The following is a 17,807-nucleotide window of genomic DNA, read 5'->3' on the forward strand; positions in this document are numbered from 1 at the left end:
GGCTTTAAAGTCGATGAACAGATGGTGCAACTGTTGTAGGTTTCTTAGTCAGCCAAAAAGCGAAAGTTGTTGTTATCGGCTTTGAAAATATAAGTGAAAGGGAATGAACCCTGCGCTTGCGAGGCAAATTTAAAAATATAACCCTGATAAACGTTCATGCCACCAACCGAGGAGACTGCAGAGACAGAGAAGGATACCAGCTACGAGGCAGTTGAGAGGACTCTCAAAGCCTGTCCCAAATATGATATCAAAATCATACTTGGAGATTCCAACAGTCAAGTAGGGAAGCCCGTATTCAGGCGATACGTTGGCTTCCATAGCTTACAAGGGGATACTGATGATAACGAACGAGTGTTACACGAAATGGTTGTTGAAAGTAACTGGTTTGCGCGGAAATTGGTCCACAAACATACGTGGGCCTCTACAGATGGGACCACTTCTAACCAAATTCACCACGTGATGATTGAACATATAGGGGGGGGGGGGCAATATAGACCCGGATCACTATCTCATTGCATAGTGCTCAGAGCTCGAATTACAACACCACCTGGAATCCCCTCTGGCAATCAGGTGAGAGTGAATACTGAAGCCATTCTCAACACAGCCCTCCGTAACACTTATAAGGGAGAAATGGATGCCGTAATAACTGCAGCTAACAGATGTCCTGGAGATGAAGCATCAAAAAATGATCTTCACAACCACCTGAAGAACGTTATCATTGATACGGCCACAAACATACTTGGCCCCAGCCACCGGAAAAGTTGGAACGGCTGGTTCGACGATTAATGTAAGCTAGCAACGGAACGGAAGAATGCTGCATACCGAGTCATCTCAAAGAACGCAAGTACGCGCAGAGACTTATCACGAACTCCGTCGAGCGGAGAAGCGACTTCACAAACGGGGAAAGGAAGCCTAGGACTACCAACAAGTCTGTGAACTCGAAAAGTACAGGGAGCAACGGGAAAATACTGCCGCCACTAAACATAAGAGAAACAGTCCAAGCAATCTACTGGCACAAAAACCATAAGTCGCCAGGAGCCGATAGAGTTACAGCCGAAATGGTTAAATATGGAGGCGTGTTTCAAATGGTTCATCAACTTATGCGCAAGGTGTGGGAGACCGAATCAACGCCTGACAACTGGGAACGGGGCATTATCTGTCCCATACAGTGCAGTGCAGCAACGTTGCTGAGTACCATCTACAAAATATTGTCCGCTATCTTGCTAAGCCGGGTAGCCCGATACGCCCACAACATCATTGGTTCATACCAAAGAGGCTTCACTCCAGGCAAATCAGCAACAGATCAGATTTTCGCTCTGCGGCAAGCGATGAGAAAACTGCTGGGATATGGACATCAGTTGCACCATCTTTTCATTGACGTTAAAGCGGCGTACACGGGCATGAGAGAATTTGGTACCCCGACGAAATTAATAAGATTGACTAGGCTGACCCTGACCGGTTGCTGGCAGCCAACAGAGCTTATTTCAGTTTACAAGAACTGTTTCGATCGAAACGTCTCACCAGTGCTTATGCTGCTCACGCCAGTGCTTATGTATGCCTCGGAAACCTGGGTTCTTAGCAAGAAAAATTGCGAACTCTTGGCAACGTTCGAGAGGAGAATCCTCCGAAGAATTTTTGGCCCCCTACATGAGGATGGACGATTCCGTAGCCTACATAACGACGAAATCTGTGAAGGATACGACGACTGTCTGGTTGTGGATAAAATGCGACTCAACAGGTTGCTATGGGCGGGTCACTTAATCCGAATGGATGAGGATGATCCAGCCCGGACAGTATATAAGGGTAATATCTATGGTAGAAAAAGAAGACAGGGGGATCAAATTTGTGGACCTCGCCCCAAACCGGGATATCTGGAGTTCCTTATCCTAAATTAAGTTGTTGCGCCGTTGATGATGATGATCACGTCATTTACATCTGAAAACAGTATCTTTACTTTCTGACCAGCCTTATCACCGAAAAAGGATTAATTCAGATGAATCAGGTATAACAACATACTTAAAGGGATAGTTGCCATTTCTGTCACATTAAAGAACAGACTGAGACTAGTTGAGCCGCCATCGAATATTAGTTGACTTTGCTGGGGAGACCAGATGCCTACACTTTTGAAACAAAACAAATTAGTGACGGAAATCCCAGTTCTCGAATTTACTTCGTCGATCAAGTTTTTCAAGATTTCGGATGAGTTTGTAGTACGCATGTTTGTGGTATCCAAAATGGTTCTTTGCATCGCAGATAATCCATGTGTTCCTGATAAGTCGACGTTTGTATACGAAAAGAATACAAAAGTAGTAAGCAATATTTCGCCCCTGCAACTGACGCACCAAATTTGGCAAGGATTGTTCTAAATTTTCGAATGAAAGCATTAAATGTGCGACAAATACGAAAGATTTATTTCTACGCTAAGTTTAACGAAAAACACATATTTTATTTAATCCAACTCCAAAATCCAGTTACAATGTCACCAGTATTCGGATAATCTTTTAATTACGACGATCCCATTTCACCTTATCTTAACGACGTTGGATGCCGTTAATGGAATATATAAACTTTTTGGTATCAAACTTGGAAAATCTGCACGCCCCATCAACTCTGGCCACAGGCCGATGACTAATTTAGGAAGGATGTATCTTTTTAATGTTTTCAAGTGAATACTATCATGTATCTGACCATAACGACATACATATGTTTTAATCATTTCATCTTGCACACAAAATTAATAACAATGACCTCTCCTGATTATCACGGTTCCCTGCAGACAAACGTTGGCCAAAAAACGAACATTGATAATTTATGATTCCCGAAACGACGACGCACACAAGAATTTATCCTGTTTTCGATATAACAATACTAAAGCCGAAATTTATACCATTTAAAAAACTTACAAGACATTCGCATGCTGTTATTTCGGACAAAATTGACCAATTCAACAAACTGCATACAATCAAAGTTCCGTAATATACCCAGAAAAGGAGTGGAATTACCACTTCTTATTTCTCTCAGCGTCTTCAGCATAAAGTCCAAGAAAAATATCGAAACCGCCAACGAGAATCAGCGCGTACATTTGCAGACGTACATAAGCGTTTTATAGCTGGTGGGGTTGTGGCGTCCAATATCGATAGCTGTTATGACTTAACGCCTCTGCATGATCAAGTTCAATGTCATCATTATGCATTGTGGCTGCAGGAAATGTAATTTCAGTTAATGGTGCAAGAGTGCAAAATTGGAAGGTCCATAATAAGATATTGATTGCCAGCTCGAAGCTAGTTATTCTGTACTAATTGCTGAAATCTAACAAGTTCGCCAGGTAGCCTAGAGTGGGTTGCACGATCGTAATGGCAACTTTTTGATGTGAGAATTATCAGCAGCATTTAAAAATGAATGGGGGTGGACACTGGTTGAGGAACTATCTGTTTACCGTTTAAGTAATGGGTTTTACCTTGTCTTATTGCGGCCTTTTCGCATATCATTATAGCCGAACACACGTGAATGCTGAGCTTTTGCAAGTTCTTGCAGAGAATGTTGAATACTCTGGATATTCTGTGCATCAGATGGTCAGGAATCTCCCCACCTTGAGGAGAGTCGTGGTCGCAAGTGTGGCTTCAGAGCTTATACATTGGAAGGTAAATGTGTAGACGCACCTGGAATTTATTGTCATAAAAATGAACTCGGCATGCACTTATATTTGAATGCTCTTATATTTCAATACCGCAAAAAGTTTCTAACCGATCAGCATACTCTGCCTCTTTTATAAGGGATATGCCTATCCGCAAATGGCCGCCCCATGACATGCAATATGCATATCAAAAAGGTAAATCAATGGAGATAACACTTCAAGAACCTACAGCAAAAATATCCGAAAACAAGTAGAAACATCCTGGACGCAGATGCCTGCAACTATGCGCCATTCGCAGCTTCAGGCGGTATCTTCTGAGTGGTGGAAGATTCCTACTTTGATTGGACAGAAGTCTAGTGAGTGAAAATCCTTTGCGATCTGCCCAAATGGAGTGGAGGGAGCTCAGCCCTGGTTGTTTAACGTGAGTTCCTGTTATAGAAGCTTAACTCCACGGTCTTCTTAAGAGAGATTTTTCGTCAAGTTTTTTTTCTGGAATGATAAAACTTATTTTTTCTTCGATATTTCGGGAATCAGTGCCTTGTTAGGACAAGGACTTGTTAGTACTGATGAGGGGAACAAGTGGTTCCCGAAATATCGGCATATGCAAAAAAAATATCAACACTAGCAAATAAGAGAAATCGGGAAACTGGAAGCTTTGCGCTTCAGGTATGAAAGGTTTTGTTTGCTTCTTCTGTAAGTACATTTGAGTGTGGAACTATCCCATTTGTACGTAGCCCGTTATGTATATGCATTTAGCATGTTACACTACTCACTTTAGTGTGATATTGATATTTAGTTGTAAATTTACACGGTAAAGTAAATTTGAGCTACTGTAACTTTGTTAGTAATAGAATCATTTTGATCAAACTTGGGGATAATATGCTTCATATTATTTTTCATACCACTACCAAGTTCTATAACTTTGGGATAAACCTAAGGGGAGTTTTACTCAATTTTCCCAAAAATATTGTAATATACTATTATTAACTTAATTTGAACAGATATCGATATGAAGAGTATTTTGAGGCCTGGGCACCATATAGAGGCAGCTTCATGAATTTTTTCAGATTTTTCGGTTGGGTAGTTTCTGAGAATGGGTCCGTTAAAGAAATCATCCATTTTCACCCCTCCGACTTCCCGCTTTTCTAATAAATCTCAAAATTAAGACCGGCTTCGAAAAGTACTAATCGAGACCTTTCATTTGATACCCCACATGACTCATTTCGGTGAAAATCATTTTTACAGCGGCCTTTTACATGTATTGAGACCACCTCCCCCCCTCCCCCCAAATTCTACGTAGAAGCATCACTCATTGCATGTCTGGAAGTCCACAGTTTCCACCTTCTCACCAAATTACATGTCAATCTGTATAGTCGTTTCTGACAAAAGTGCTTGTGACAGACAGACAGACAGACAACCGATTTTAATAAGGTTTTGTTTTGCAAACAATAACAAGTCGGGAAACCGGAAGCTGGGCGCTTCAGGTATGAAAGGTTTTGTTTGCTTCTTCTGTGAGTATATTTGAGTGTAGAACTATCCTATTTGTACGTAGCCCGTCAAGAATATGTATTTGGCATGTCAGATTTAGTACTTCGGGTTGTAAATTTACACGGCAAAGACAACTTTGAGCTACTGTAACTTTGTTACTAATAGTATGATTTTGATCAAACTTGAAGATAATATGCTTCATATTATATTTTATACTATTACCAACTTTTATAACTCCGGGATAAACTTCAGGGGGGTTTTACTCAATTTTTCCAAAAATTAGGTAATATACTATTATTAACTTAATATCGATATGAAGAGTATTTTGAGGCCTGGGCACCGTATAGAGGCAGCTTCATGATTTTTTTCAGATTTTTCGGTTGCGTAGTTTCTGAGAATGGGTCCGTTAAAGAAATCATCACTTTGCACCACTCCCACTCCTCGCCTTTTTAAGAAATCTCAAAACTAAGCCCGGCTTCGAAAAGTACTAATCGAGACCTTTCATTTGATACCCCACATGACTATATTGGGTGAAATAAATGTTCAACCCCCCTTTTACATGTATGGGGAGCCCCCCAAAATCTCAACGTAGGAGGATATCACTCACTGTATGTCTGGGGGTCCACAGGTCTCACAAAATTTCGTGTCAATCGTTATAGCCGTTTCTGAGAAAAGTGCCTGTGGCAGACAAACAGACAGGCAGACATTGAACCGATTTTAATAAGGTTTTGTTTTACAAACAAATATTATTTCAATAATTAATCGCTGGAAACACCGCAAAATTACACTCAGAAGTTTTTTTTGCTGTTGTGATCTTGCGTTTGATATGTTCACAAAGATAGAGATATCCACGTTTAAAGCACGGATGCGAGAACTCCATTTCATTCCAGTCGAATTTCGGAAGTTCAGAGTCAACTGCCCAGGTGCAACTATCTAAACTTACGGAATCTGTGACAGTAAAAGGGGAGACTTTTGAAGAAAAGCAAGTACATTTCGAAGAAGTTTTCACAACTCCCGCAATGTATTACGTTTTCTATTATTCAATTAGTTAAATTATCCTTTGTAAAGTAAAAAACGTCAGGCCGCAAAAGTCGGCACTGCCTCTATCTCTTATCATAAAAAAAGAGAACCCCGCAAGAGAAAGCGCAGGACCGTCTTCTTCTCCTCTGCTCCTTTTGCTTGTTTCTCCGCTCGTTTCACTTGTGCGTCGTTTCTCTTGGGTTGTTCGCTTCCGCTAAACGATGTCTTTCGGAATAGAGGCAAATGCCGGAAAAACTACCGTGGCCGTACGGGTGCCGCCATTTTGGCATAGGACCCCGGCAGCATGGTTCCCCTAGTTGGTTAGTAGGTCGTTGGGACCTCCGCAAGTACCGAGCCGTGCTGGTACCATGGTTTGCTGAAAAGACAAAAATTTACCAGCCCCTACAATTCCTCACCGAACAGATTAGACTTACCGGGAGTTCTGGTGAGTGCTACCCAAAATGCAGCATCACGTCGCCTAACGATCTATGACCCCTTGAGCCGGCCGAACTACCTGATCGAGACAGGTGCTAAACTTTCGGGTTTTTCCGTATCCCGGCACCATCATTTAACACCGTAATCATTAAAACTCGCGGCAGTTAATCGTATGTTGCTTATGGGCACAGACAGATAAACTTGAGTTTAGGACTTCGACGAGTGTTTTCTTGGCATTTCACTATCGCGGGCATTAACACACCCATCTTAGACGCGGATTGCTAGCGGATATACATAGCAGGTCCCTGATTAACCTAATTACTTCCCTTAAGTCATCAGAAAAAATCTCATCTTGCTCACCCAGTACTGTTTCGATCGTTTTTAAAGACGTTGCTGACTCACATATTCACGCACTTCTTCGAAAATTCCGCAACATCACTACCAAACGTAGTCTCTCTGAGCCCGTTAAGTATGATGTTCAGCACCACTTCAACGCTACTGGCTCTTCATTTTTCTCTAAGATGCGTCCATTACCACCGCAGAAGCTCGTAGTTGTGCGGAAAGAGTTCGAAGAACTTCTTAAGCATGGTATTTACACACCTTCACACAAATGTTGGTCTTTGCCACTTCACATGGTTTCTAAATCATATGGCGAATGGAGACCTTGTGGCGACAGCAGACGTCTGAATGCTGAGTCCACGCCAGATCACTACCTCATTCACGACTTTGCGCACAACCTCCCTAACTGGCGTGGTTTCTCAATCTTGAACTCAGTCAAGGCATACCATCAGATCCCTGTAGCTATCGAAGGCATTCCGAAAGCTGCAATATGCACACCTTTCGGACTGTTCGAATTCACAAGGATGACTTTTAGACTGTACATCGCGGCGCAAACCTTTCGAAGATTCATCCACTCTGTGCTGTGGAACCTCCACTTCTGTTTCGTAGATTTGAATGATGTTCTAGTCACGTTGTCCTTTAAGTCCGAGCATTTAGAACACATCGAGTGCATTGCACCTGAGTACCCCTGAAAACATCCAACCGGACCCAGTCAAGGTGCAAGCGATTTCGAGCTACTCTCTTCCGAAAACTCTTAAGGATCTGAGAGATAGAAGATGACGAGATTACTATGTAGTCTCTTATTCTGCTCCCACTTTTAACAAAATAATATGAATTATAACATACAGTAGTTCATAAGGATGGAAGCAAACCCTTTGATATAAATAGATTATAAAAAAGTCCTTTTCTGTTTGGTTGGGTGCAATTAATGTTTATAATGGAACTTAAGTTTTCCTCCTGGAATCTCGAAATTCCAGTGTCGGCAGATTTTAGGAGTGGGCAAGCAGCCTCCCGGTCGCTGATATCCCTCGACAACAGTGCCTCAGTGGATAACTTTTCCATCGTAGCATCTAATGCTACAATCAGCTTAAACAAACGAGGAAGTGTTTAAACCGAATACTTTGCTCTCTAGAATACCCTTAACAAGAAAATTGCAGAAACATGTGCCCTGGGGAGAATGGTAGGCGTAGGGAAACCAACCGTGTCCAACCGTGTCCGAGCGTAAGGGGTCAGAGGACGCTCCGCAGGATCGAGATCCGGATCCGTTCATTGATTATCAGATCTTCTCCAATAACCAGGGAGGAGGGGGGACAAAAGAGTTCTGTAAATGCCCTGAAATGTGCGAAAACAAGAATCAAGGTCGCTCTGGGACTATGGAGACTATGCAGCCGAAGTGCAACCTGAAAGCGTCACTCTTCATTTTGCTTGAATCGAAAATTGTTCAACTGTCGGAATTTATCAAAAACAAGCACATCACGCACCAAGCATTCAGAGAGCCCTTAAATTACTCCTTAGGTGGTAACGCAGTCAACCGTATACTCGTGGATAATCAAAGAAACAAAAGGTTTTGGGAAAGGGAAGCCGAACAGCCAGGGAACTTGTTTGTTCCCAAAAAAAAAGCAAAAAGGCATGTCACCCACCGTGAGGAAGGGACCTAAAACCGCGGTAGGCGAAAAAATTGTGCCTAAAACACTAACGCTGTCGACGGAACCGAAGTTCAATCAAAAAATGAGCGGCGATTGGACTGAAGTTGAGCCAAAAAGGCTAAAAAGAAGAAAGAGAAAATGTGGATCCGTCCTGAGGCGATAATCATATCAAGCACGGGTAGTATGCCTTAGGCAGATATACTAAGGAAGGCATAAGGTAAGCAGGATTCGAAGGAACCAAAATAGGAATCTAATAATGGGGCTGAAAGAGCCCGAAGAGAGCAAAGCCGAAGACTTCTGCAGTCAAGTTAAAAATTTACTTGGAGGAAGTGCTGTGTGCGTGATCAAAAGCATAATATCACTATATTGTGGAAGTACCTAGACGATGGTCACTTCCAATACAGAAATCTGCACTGCCGTAGCAGAGCAGTTAAAGTATGCCGACCTGCAGGAGACATCCATTATAAACCTCAGAAAGGCATATGAAGGCATACTTACCATCAGACTAACAACAGAGCCATAGATACAAGTCTGCAGGTCCGGATAGCATCATTCCTGTGCTAGTCATAGAGGAAATGGATGCCCTGGGTCTACATATTCGGAATATATATCGCGCATGCCTAGCACATGCGTATATTCCAATTAAATGGCGTGATGTGAAGGTGTTTTTCATTCTCAAACCAGGGAAACCCATCTACACAGACGCAAAAAGCTTCCAACCGATCAGTCTAACGTCCTTTCTACTAAAAGGACTAGAAAGACTAGTAGATCGGTGCATAAGGGATACACACATTCCTAAGTGGCCAATTCACCATAGGCAATACGCCTACCAGAAAGGAGAATCCATGGAGACAGCACTCCATAAACTTACGGCAAAAATTGAAAAGGCGATGTTCGAAAAAGAATACGCCTTAGGCGCATTCATGGACATCGAAGGTGCCTTTAATTATCCCTCATTCGTGGCAATTTGTGACGCGGCAAGACAGCATGGACTCGAACCGCGGTTAATCAGTTGGATCCTTCACATGCTAGAGTGGAGAAAAATCCTCATATCGGTCGACTAGAAGTCTAATTAAACAGGATGTCTCGGGGGCTGCCCACAGGGAGGGGTTCTCTCTCCATTTTTATGGCTGTTGGTAATGGATACCCTGCTGTGGTTCCTGGAGGACAAAAAAGTCTTCGCGCAAGCATGTCATAATCACCGAAAGAGAAGAATGGACTATAAATGGCCATGAGTTTTTCAGATTATAGACTTAACAATCTTCACCGACGGGTCAGTCATGGAGGATGGATCGGGCGCAAGGGTGTTCTCGGAGAATCCGATTTAAGAACTGGTCCGACCCCTCGGAAGAATGAGGCGGAGATATATGCCATTTCATTGGTAACAGAAGAATGTCTGCTTCAAAAATGGAGGGGTCGCACCATTCGAATCTGTTCCGACAGTCGGGCGGCATTATCAGCACTAAATAGAAACGACATATCAAGCCAGTTGGTGTGGAGTTGTCATCAGGTGCTGCTGAAACTTGGCCGACTGAACGAAACATTCCTGATGTGGGTGCCGGGGCACTCTAACATCGCTGGTAATGAGGAGGCTGACAGACTGGCTCGCCGGCGGTCTAGTTCCACAATGATGGGGCCAGAACCAACTCTTAGAATTCGACAATCTACTGTCAAGTCTACTCTGAAGGGTGAAATTGCAAGAATTCACGCAGCCGAGTGGAGAAAGTTGGACTCTTGCCGGGAGGCGAAAAACCTTGTGAAAGAGCCTAGAGCCAATAGAACGGCATTTTTGTTATCCCTTAAGAAGTGGGACATGAAAACCCTAATAGGGCTTTTAACGGGACACTGCTCCTTAAACTACCATATGGAAAAGATTGGGGTAGTGGTTTCGGCTATGTTTAGCTAATGTGAGGAAGAGGAGGAGACGGCCCTGCACTTTTTATGCAGCTGCCCGGCATTCTCAGATTTCAGACGAAGAACCTTGGCAATGTTTTCTTCAATGAAGAATCCGCACACTGTCTGCTTCTGGAGAATGTTCTCTGATTCGCTAAAGCCTGCGAACACCGTAGGCGGGAAGCCATTGAATAGGCGATTCACGGGGATAATACAATGGGCGTAAAAATGGCCTGAGTGCTCGGAGCTGAGGCTCCCCCAGTAAACTAAACTAACTAACTAGGTGTAGATAGTACAAATGTTCACTCAAATATTCTTATATATGAAATACACAAAACGTTCCATACCTAAAGCAATCAGCTTCCGATTTTCCGATATGTTTAACTTACTAATTCGCCCCATTGAAACGAGGTTCTCTACAGTCGTAAAAAAATTGTACTCCCAATTGAACCAAAAATGAGTCCTTTTTTCAGAGGCCGAATTGTACTTTGGCATCAATTCAACTATTTTCGTTCTACTTTGAATTTGCCATATCCATACTACCAGCTTCCCTACCATACCGGAAGCTTAACCTGGAGTTCCTGTCCAGGAACAAAGAAATATCAGTTGTAATGGCATTTACAATAATTGTTGTGAATCCATTACTATCTACCCTATCATAACCGAAACAATTTTAGATAATTTCCAAAACGTATAGTGCAATGAAACATCGTCTTCCCAGTGTACTGTCCGGCAAGAAAGCCTCACGCTAGTGGCTACTGTGGTCACCTCAACGATAGCACTTATGTCTCGATGTCTCCTACATGCTTGGAATGTATGCATGCTGTTTTCTTCTCCTCCATGACGTAGCTTCCAAAGGTTGTAAGCTCAAGAAGTTCTTCTTCAATTGTTAAAAACCGATGGTCGCAACGCTTGATGGCACAGTTCATTTCACATCACTGACGAGATCAAATCGGCTAGAATAGCATAGGCCCTAAGACGGAATTTTAAGTTCATCCAGTTCTTCAAGCCAAGGGTCTCAACATCTTTTTTACGAGGAAGTGTTCGTTCGACTTGATCGCAGCAAGTGCAATTTGAGTGCTTTATCCATCTCAGTGATATAATTCCTGCAAGTTTTGTGTACAAGTAACATTATGAAGTTGTTTTTGGTGGTAAGTGGCCAACAAGACTGTTCCAATATCTTTTCTCTGTTTCTATTAACGAATAAATCTGAGAATCAAAGTGCATCGATTCGACGAGATAGGAAAGAAGTTTACCTTAACAGAACTTCTACAAATAACAGTTACCTAATTACTATTCACCGCAGAAGGTGAAATTTATAGTCAAGCAAGAATCCAAGTTTATTTACCCGGGCAAATAATAGCGAAGAGAAAAGTGGTGCTAAATATTCTGGAAATGTTGAATTCAAAGTTGACCGTCTTCAGGCTGAGAATTAAGTGTGCTATGCAAATATTTGTATATTTGCAGATAATCAACGAACTTAGATACACGTACATACCAGTGGTGATAGCTTTTCCGATTTCCTTTTTCTGTTAAGTTCGTTCTCATCCGAGTCAATATTTGACGAGAACATTAGCAGCTTATCTATAAATTTGTTAAAGGCCATTGTTGGGCGTTCTGGTCATTAGAAATGGTAAATATTATGGAATTTGAGGGAAAAGACTGACAGTTGATAATGGAATTCAGTGCAGTTTTTTGAAGAGAAAAATGTAGGCGATTCTTTGAGTAATGGATTCGGTGAAATTTTAAATGAAAATTTTTAAGTAGCTTTTTGAGTGAACCTAAAAAGGAGTACAATACGTACTAAAACGCGTGATTGAATAAATTATTTTAAATTTAGTTTAAAAAGTTTGTGTGATGGAATTTTCCCCAACAGAGATCAACTCTGTTGACTGTCCTTCAAATTTTCAAAGAATTTCAAATCAAAATATACGTTGATTACGCGGTACAATGCGCTTGGTAAAAATTAATTAAACCTTTATTGGCCTCAGGAAGAAGGGAAAATGGAGGGTGTTAGGGAATTTTCTTTGTTTTACCATAACTCTGTAGCTTACATTAGATCCTCGGAAATATTATTTTTTTAATGCGGAGGATTAAAGTGCATGTTTCGAATTTCTTTTTTTATTTAAAACTATATTTTTAAAGGAGAATCTGGAATTATAAATTGAAATACTTTTTCTTCGGTTATTTATTCTAAAAGAAGGAAAAGGCAGGTCTGGTTCAAGATAAGCCCATTCTTTCACAATAACATGGATACTCGACATGAAAAGCCACTTATCTGCCTTGTTTTCGTCAATGCACTTTTTTCAAGTTTCCGTTACATTTAGCAGTGCATCCGATATTTTTTCACATGAATGCATTAGGTCTACGGAATGTTTACTCAATTTCTTCTTCCTTATTGTCATGTGTAATTGGTTTTGCCCCTAGTTTAAAATACATATACTTACGTTAACCCTCTAGCATAAGAATCTTGGAGCTTTTTTTGTATCGTATCTGAATTATATGAGTAGAGAGTGGAATTCAATTAAAATCTCATTAATAAATTAACTCGGCATAATGAACAAAAGAAAGGTTTTGCTGACGTCCTACGTTTCACATAGCGGTCACCAGCAGTCACTGCAAATAACCCCTCCGTAAACATTATTCTGTTACTTACTATGCAGTTAGGAAGGTGGTTACAATTCGGTGTAAGATGCTCGTATTGTCGCTGCAATTACAGTGGCATGACTTTAAGCCAAGAACCTCGCTAATTGAAGGGAGCTTATGTCAACCATATGTCCCACATAGCCTATTATTTCAATTTCACGTGTCTGGCTCTGCCGCCAGGAAGATACTACGTGAGTTAGTTCAGTGAGGTAAAAGAACCTAATTAAACATATAGCTATGTAAGCAAGTATCTCCATAAATATGTTTAGCATATATTTATCTTTATTAAGGAGTTCTTCAACTTCAACTATACATGCTACAGTATCTTGAGCCAGACGCAGTTTTCAAGCTTCCTTTTTGTGATAATTTTGAATTCATCAATTGTAGATTTAATGTATAACATTGTTCATCACCCCGACCCACCACCGTTTCCGGTTCAACGAAATGCGCTTAACCGCCCCCCCCCAAGAATTTCCGAGAATTATATATTGCTTTTGTACTGTTTTGCGATGCATGATTCTAGGGTGCCAGTCGGGGAAAAGTGCATGGCATAGCCATCTACCAGTAACCCCGATCGCCGACTCAGGTCAGCGTTCAGGATTTTCTCAAGCCACAGTACACCGACAACACCGCCGAGCCGAGTTACGCTGGTGGCCACTTCCTAAGGGCTGATCCCATAGTAGAGGGGTGGGGGGGATATTGACGCGGAACACCCTCAACTCAATGTTGATGTTGAGATATCTGAATTACCAAAATTTAGGCAAAATAGCGAAGGTGCATCTGGCGCTGTTAATGCTTTTGGTCACATAAAGTTTGTTGCCACCATGGACAGACACCACCAACGCAGAGAAATTGATCAATACCCTTTGATGTCCTGCTCGTTAGTCCAGAACCGTCTGTACGAGATCCATGACTCGGTGAAAGAACAGACTGAAGTCATTAGTTTAATCGAGGTGCCGAGGTATTATACTCTATTGAAGTACTGCACGTCCTCCGGACGGAATATTATCAACCACAGAATGCAATTTCACTGGACTCCACTTTCAACTTCAAATTCCTCAGTGACTTTAGCTTGATGCACCACATAACATTTTGCTTCATCATATATATCCATAGTAATAGCTATTAGGTTCTTCGGAATGCCCCTCCTGCGTATAGCATTCCAGAGACACTACCTGTTGACACTATCCATAGCCTTTCGAAATCTATGAAGAACAGGTGAAGCAGAGATCTGAATTCTGCGCAAAGCTCAAAAATGGACAGAAGAGTGTTGATGTGGTCATGTCATGTCAAGCGATCCAGAATAAAAAAAAACAGTTTGGTCTCTGTTCTCTAAGGCGGCAAGCTATTGTTAAAGCACTTTAAATCATCAATAAAAAAATTAAAAAACAAAAATACATGTAAACATGAAATTTTATCTGCTTTTTTATTGAATTTTGCTTATTGACTTATTAATCATTAAACATAATAAAAAGAGCAAATTGGCAAACACAATCGTCCAGCGCTGCAGTACTACTTGTTGAAGAATAAAAAATGCCCCTCTTAAAGTTCAGTCAAAAATATCAGAACATAACAGAATATTTCAATTAACTTCAGGTTGCATCTTCATTTCGGCAAAAATATAGGGTTTTCGGGATTTTAAACCCTTTCGAAGATTCATGATCATCAACGGCGCAAGAATCGGGATCCGGTCTATCCCTGCCCAGAAACCCCGGTTTTGCGCTAAAAGCTATCTGGCGTCCTTACCTACGCTATCGCTCCATTTCAGGCAGGGTTTGCCTCGTCTTCTTTTGAAGATTATTAACCAAAATTGGCCTATTTTTCGCTGGAAACAACATACCTCAATATTAAAAAAATTTTTTTCCTTAAAAATTGAGATTGAGATGATGTGAAAAATTGAAATATGTTTCAGGATCGTCGTCTTCTTCTTTAGTCTTTGTCTCCTTCAGAAGCGGGGTCGGCTCGTCGTGATTAGTTGCGCCATTTCCTATTATCACAGGCTGATCTGGATTTAGCCGCGAGGCTTTTAAATCACCATCCAACGTATCAAGCCACCGTTATTTCGGCCGGCCTTTTGGTCACTTATAATTGTCTTCGAAGTTCAGATCAATCCTGACAAGAGAATTCCCGTTAGTGTCTCTTTCGCAATTTTCCTCATTTTCACATTTTGGATATAATCAAAACGTGTCTCACCACTTCTCTCTCACACTTCATTACCACAAAATGCCGTTCATTGTATTTAATAGTCGGCCAACACTTAGAACCATAGAAGGCGAGAGAGAGGACGATATTGCAGTAAACTGTAGATTTGTAACGTCCACCGGTAAGTCGATTACAGAGAACACGAGTTGTGGAATGCGAATTCATCCGTGAGCAATTAGATAACGTAGTTCTCCATTGGCTGATAGCATTGACTCGAGGTATTCAAATCACTCAATTTTGGACAGGTCACTGCCATTGACAGTGATTGTGCCTGTTTCATTGGGTTCAGTCGTCAAAAAAGCAGTTTTATTCAGATTCAATCTGGAACCGTGTTGCATTAGGCAATCATTTCATTTTTGGACAAGTTGCTTGGGATAATTTTTGCTATTAGACGCTAAAAAAAACATCATTTGCATAAAGCATTGTATAGGACGTTGTGTGTCCCGTGTGACAGTGTCTACAATAAGAACAAAAGGAAGTGGTGAGAGGGCGCTTTTTTTATGAGACACGAAGCGGCTTTGATAGATCCGCCACACTTCGAACTTTACTTCTCGGATCATGGTAGAGCAATTTAACCCAGTTCCTCTGGTACTTGGTGTTGTCGTAGAGCATACCAGATGAGGTCATGTGGCACACAATGCAGAAATGTTATTTAAAGAGGGAAATATTTCTCCATGAGTAACCGCGCAGCTTGCATTGAATAGTTCCGAAGTTCTTGAAAAATTCGGCTTGGTTCACGGTTATTTGGCCGATTTAAAAATCTTCATTCCGAGAGACAGCATCCGGACAGGACGGTGGTTTGAACATTCTGCTGAACTACCTTTCTTTTTCTATATTAGAACTGTGGCACTTTCTTGACAGTCAGATGGTGTTCTACCTTCCTTAATAATCCTATTGAAGAATTCACTGAACCACAGTGTTGCGTCCCAGCTCATATGCGATATCGTCTGGTCCTGTTGCTTTCCCCAATTTCATTCTTTCTATTGCTTCCTCGACTTCAGATACGTCTCTGCGGTTTAACGTGAATACCTGTCTCGTGGACATAACTTCACGGCCTTCTTAAGACATGGATTAATTTTGTGAACACAATCAGAGCCCCGTGGAGGCCAACCGCAACAACCGAGCTGAACGTACATGACACAAGGATTCTCCTTAAACATGCGAATTCAGGGACTATCTTGGTTCTCATGGTATCAATATACCTCTGGTAAGGTTTCGTAACCTACTACCACTTCAGATGAGTGGTGGACGAACAAATTCTTCCGCTGTAATTTACCCAAAATATTCCCGCCATCTATCCGTCATGGTCCGTCGGTCAGTAAGCATAAGTATCGTTGTTGTCATTAACGCAACAGAAGTGTTCGATAACCTGTGTGCGTTGGTGTTGGGTTTTGACAAGTCGGTACAAATCTCTCTTGCCTTCCCGAGTGTCCAGTTTATCGTAAAGATTTTTGTGTCGCTTTTTTTCGGCAGGATGTAGCTTTTACCTTTGAGATGGCCGGAAGCACGTAAATACGTCTCTAACTATCAAACTTAAGAGGAGTCCTCTCCTTAGGATTCTTGATGATCATACCCTTCTTCCACTCATAGGGAAAGATCCCAGATTCCCATGATTTTCAGATGAGTGCAAGAACTTGTTTTGAAGATGTCGCTGGAGCTGCGGTGAGCAGTGTCGCATAGAAACCGTCAAACCCCTCTTGAGGGCATTAATGGTCAAGTTGATTTTATTTCCAGAAGTAGTACCCGCTTATTGTGGTGACTATCTATTTCAGCCAAAGCAGTTGTAACTTCACCAGATGTTGTACGGTGTTCACTTTTTATTATTACCGTCCTCCACAGGCCTATCGAAAGACGGTCGCAGGTCTTTCTGCTAGTTCTTTCGTGATGCGGCAGCGAAATCATAACTGTTTGCGGCAGCTTATGGTTTCCTAACTAGCTCAGTAATGAATATTTTTTTTGTTGTAGCGCGTTACGCTCCACTTGCCAAGATTTAACGCAATGCCTACTCACAGCGCCAACAAGTTTCTTAAGTTCCGTACGCTCCGTGATTTGCTTTCATAAGCCGATAGTTAGTAAGACCTTATACCGTCCCTTCGGGTTGTCAATAACCTCATTTCCACCGTAGAGAAGATCACTTTTAACACTGGACTAGAATCTCGCAGTTGTGCTGTTTTGTCTGATACCAGTCCCTAGGATAAGAGGGCTCGCTTAACGGTTATCATTAATCTGACCCTGGATTCACCAATTCCATCCAAACTTTCCAAAAGCCTAATCTGAGCTTCTATCATCGCTAATTTGTGCACTCATGCAGGTTATTCTAGAGGTACTTCTATCTGCCCCTTGGTTCCCTAACACCTAACAACTTCAAACTTTAAAACAAAATTTCCCACTTGTTACGTAGACGTGTCATATTCCGCGACAAAGATGGACAGCTTGGAACGTCGACTGTGGTGCGACGTTGCGTATTTATGTAATAAAACTTCTCTGACGACCCACATCAGCGA

At 41.6% G+C, this 17,807-nt stretch overlaps 1 protein-coding gene across 3 annotated transcripts in view; it reads left to right on the forward strand.

The window, feature by feature from the left end:
• Positions 1–11,350: 11,350 nt before the first annotated feature.
• The window catches only part of LOC119648057 (translation initiation factor IF-2-like), a 63,651-nt gene continuing 57,194 nt past the window's right edge, over positions 11,351–17,807 (forward strand). For all 3 annotated transcript variants that reach the window (XM_038049522.1, XM_038049523.1, XM_038049524.1), the window contains exon 1: positions 11,351–11,606. In XM_038049522.1, the coding sequence (XP_037905450.1) occupies positions 11,589–11,606 (18 nt within the window). In that variant the 5' untranslated portion in view covers positions 11,351–11,588. The remainder of the gene's footprint in view (positions 11,607–17,807) is intronic.

Source organism: Hermetia illucens, chromosome 2 (genome assembly GCF_905115235.1).
Source record: "Hermetia illucens chromosome 2, iHerIll2.2.curated.20191125, whole genome shotgun sequence".
Lineage (NCBI taxonomy): Eukaryota > Metazoa > Arthropoda > Insecta > Diptera > Stratiomyidae > Hermetia > Hermetia illucens.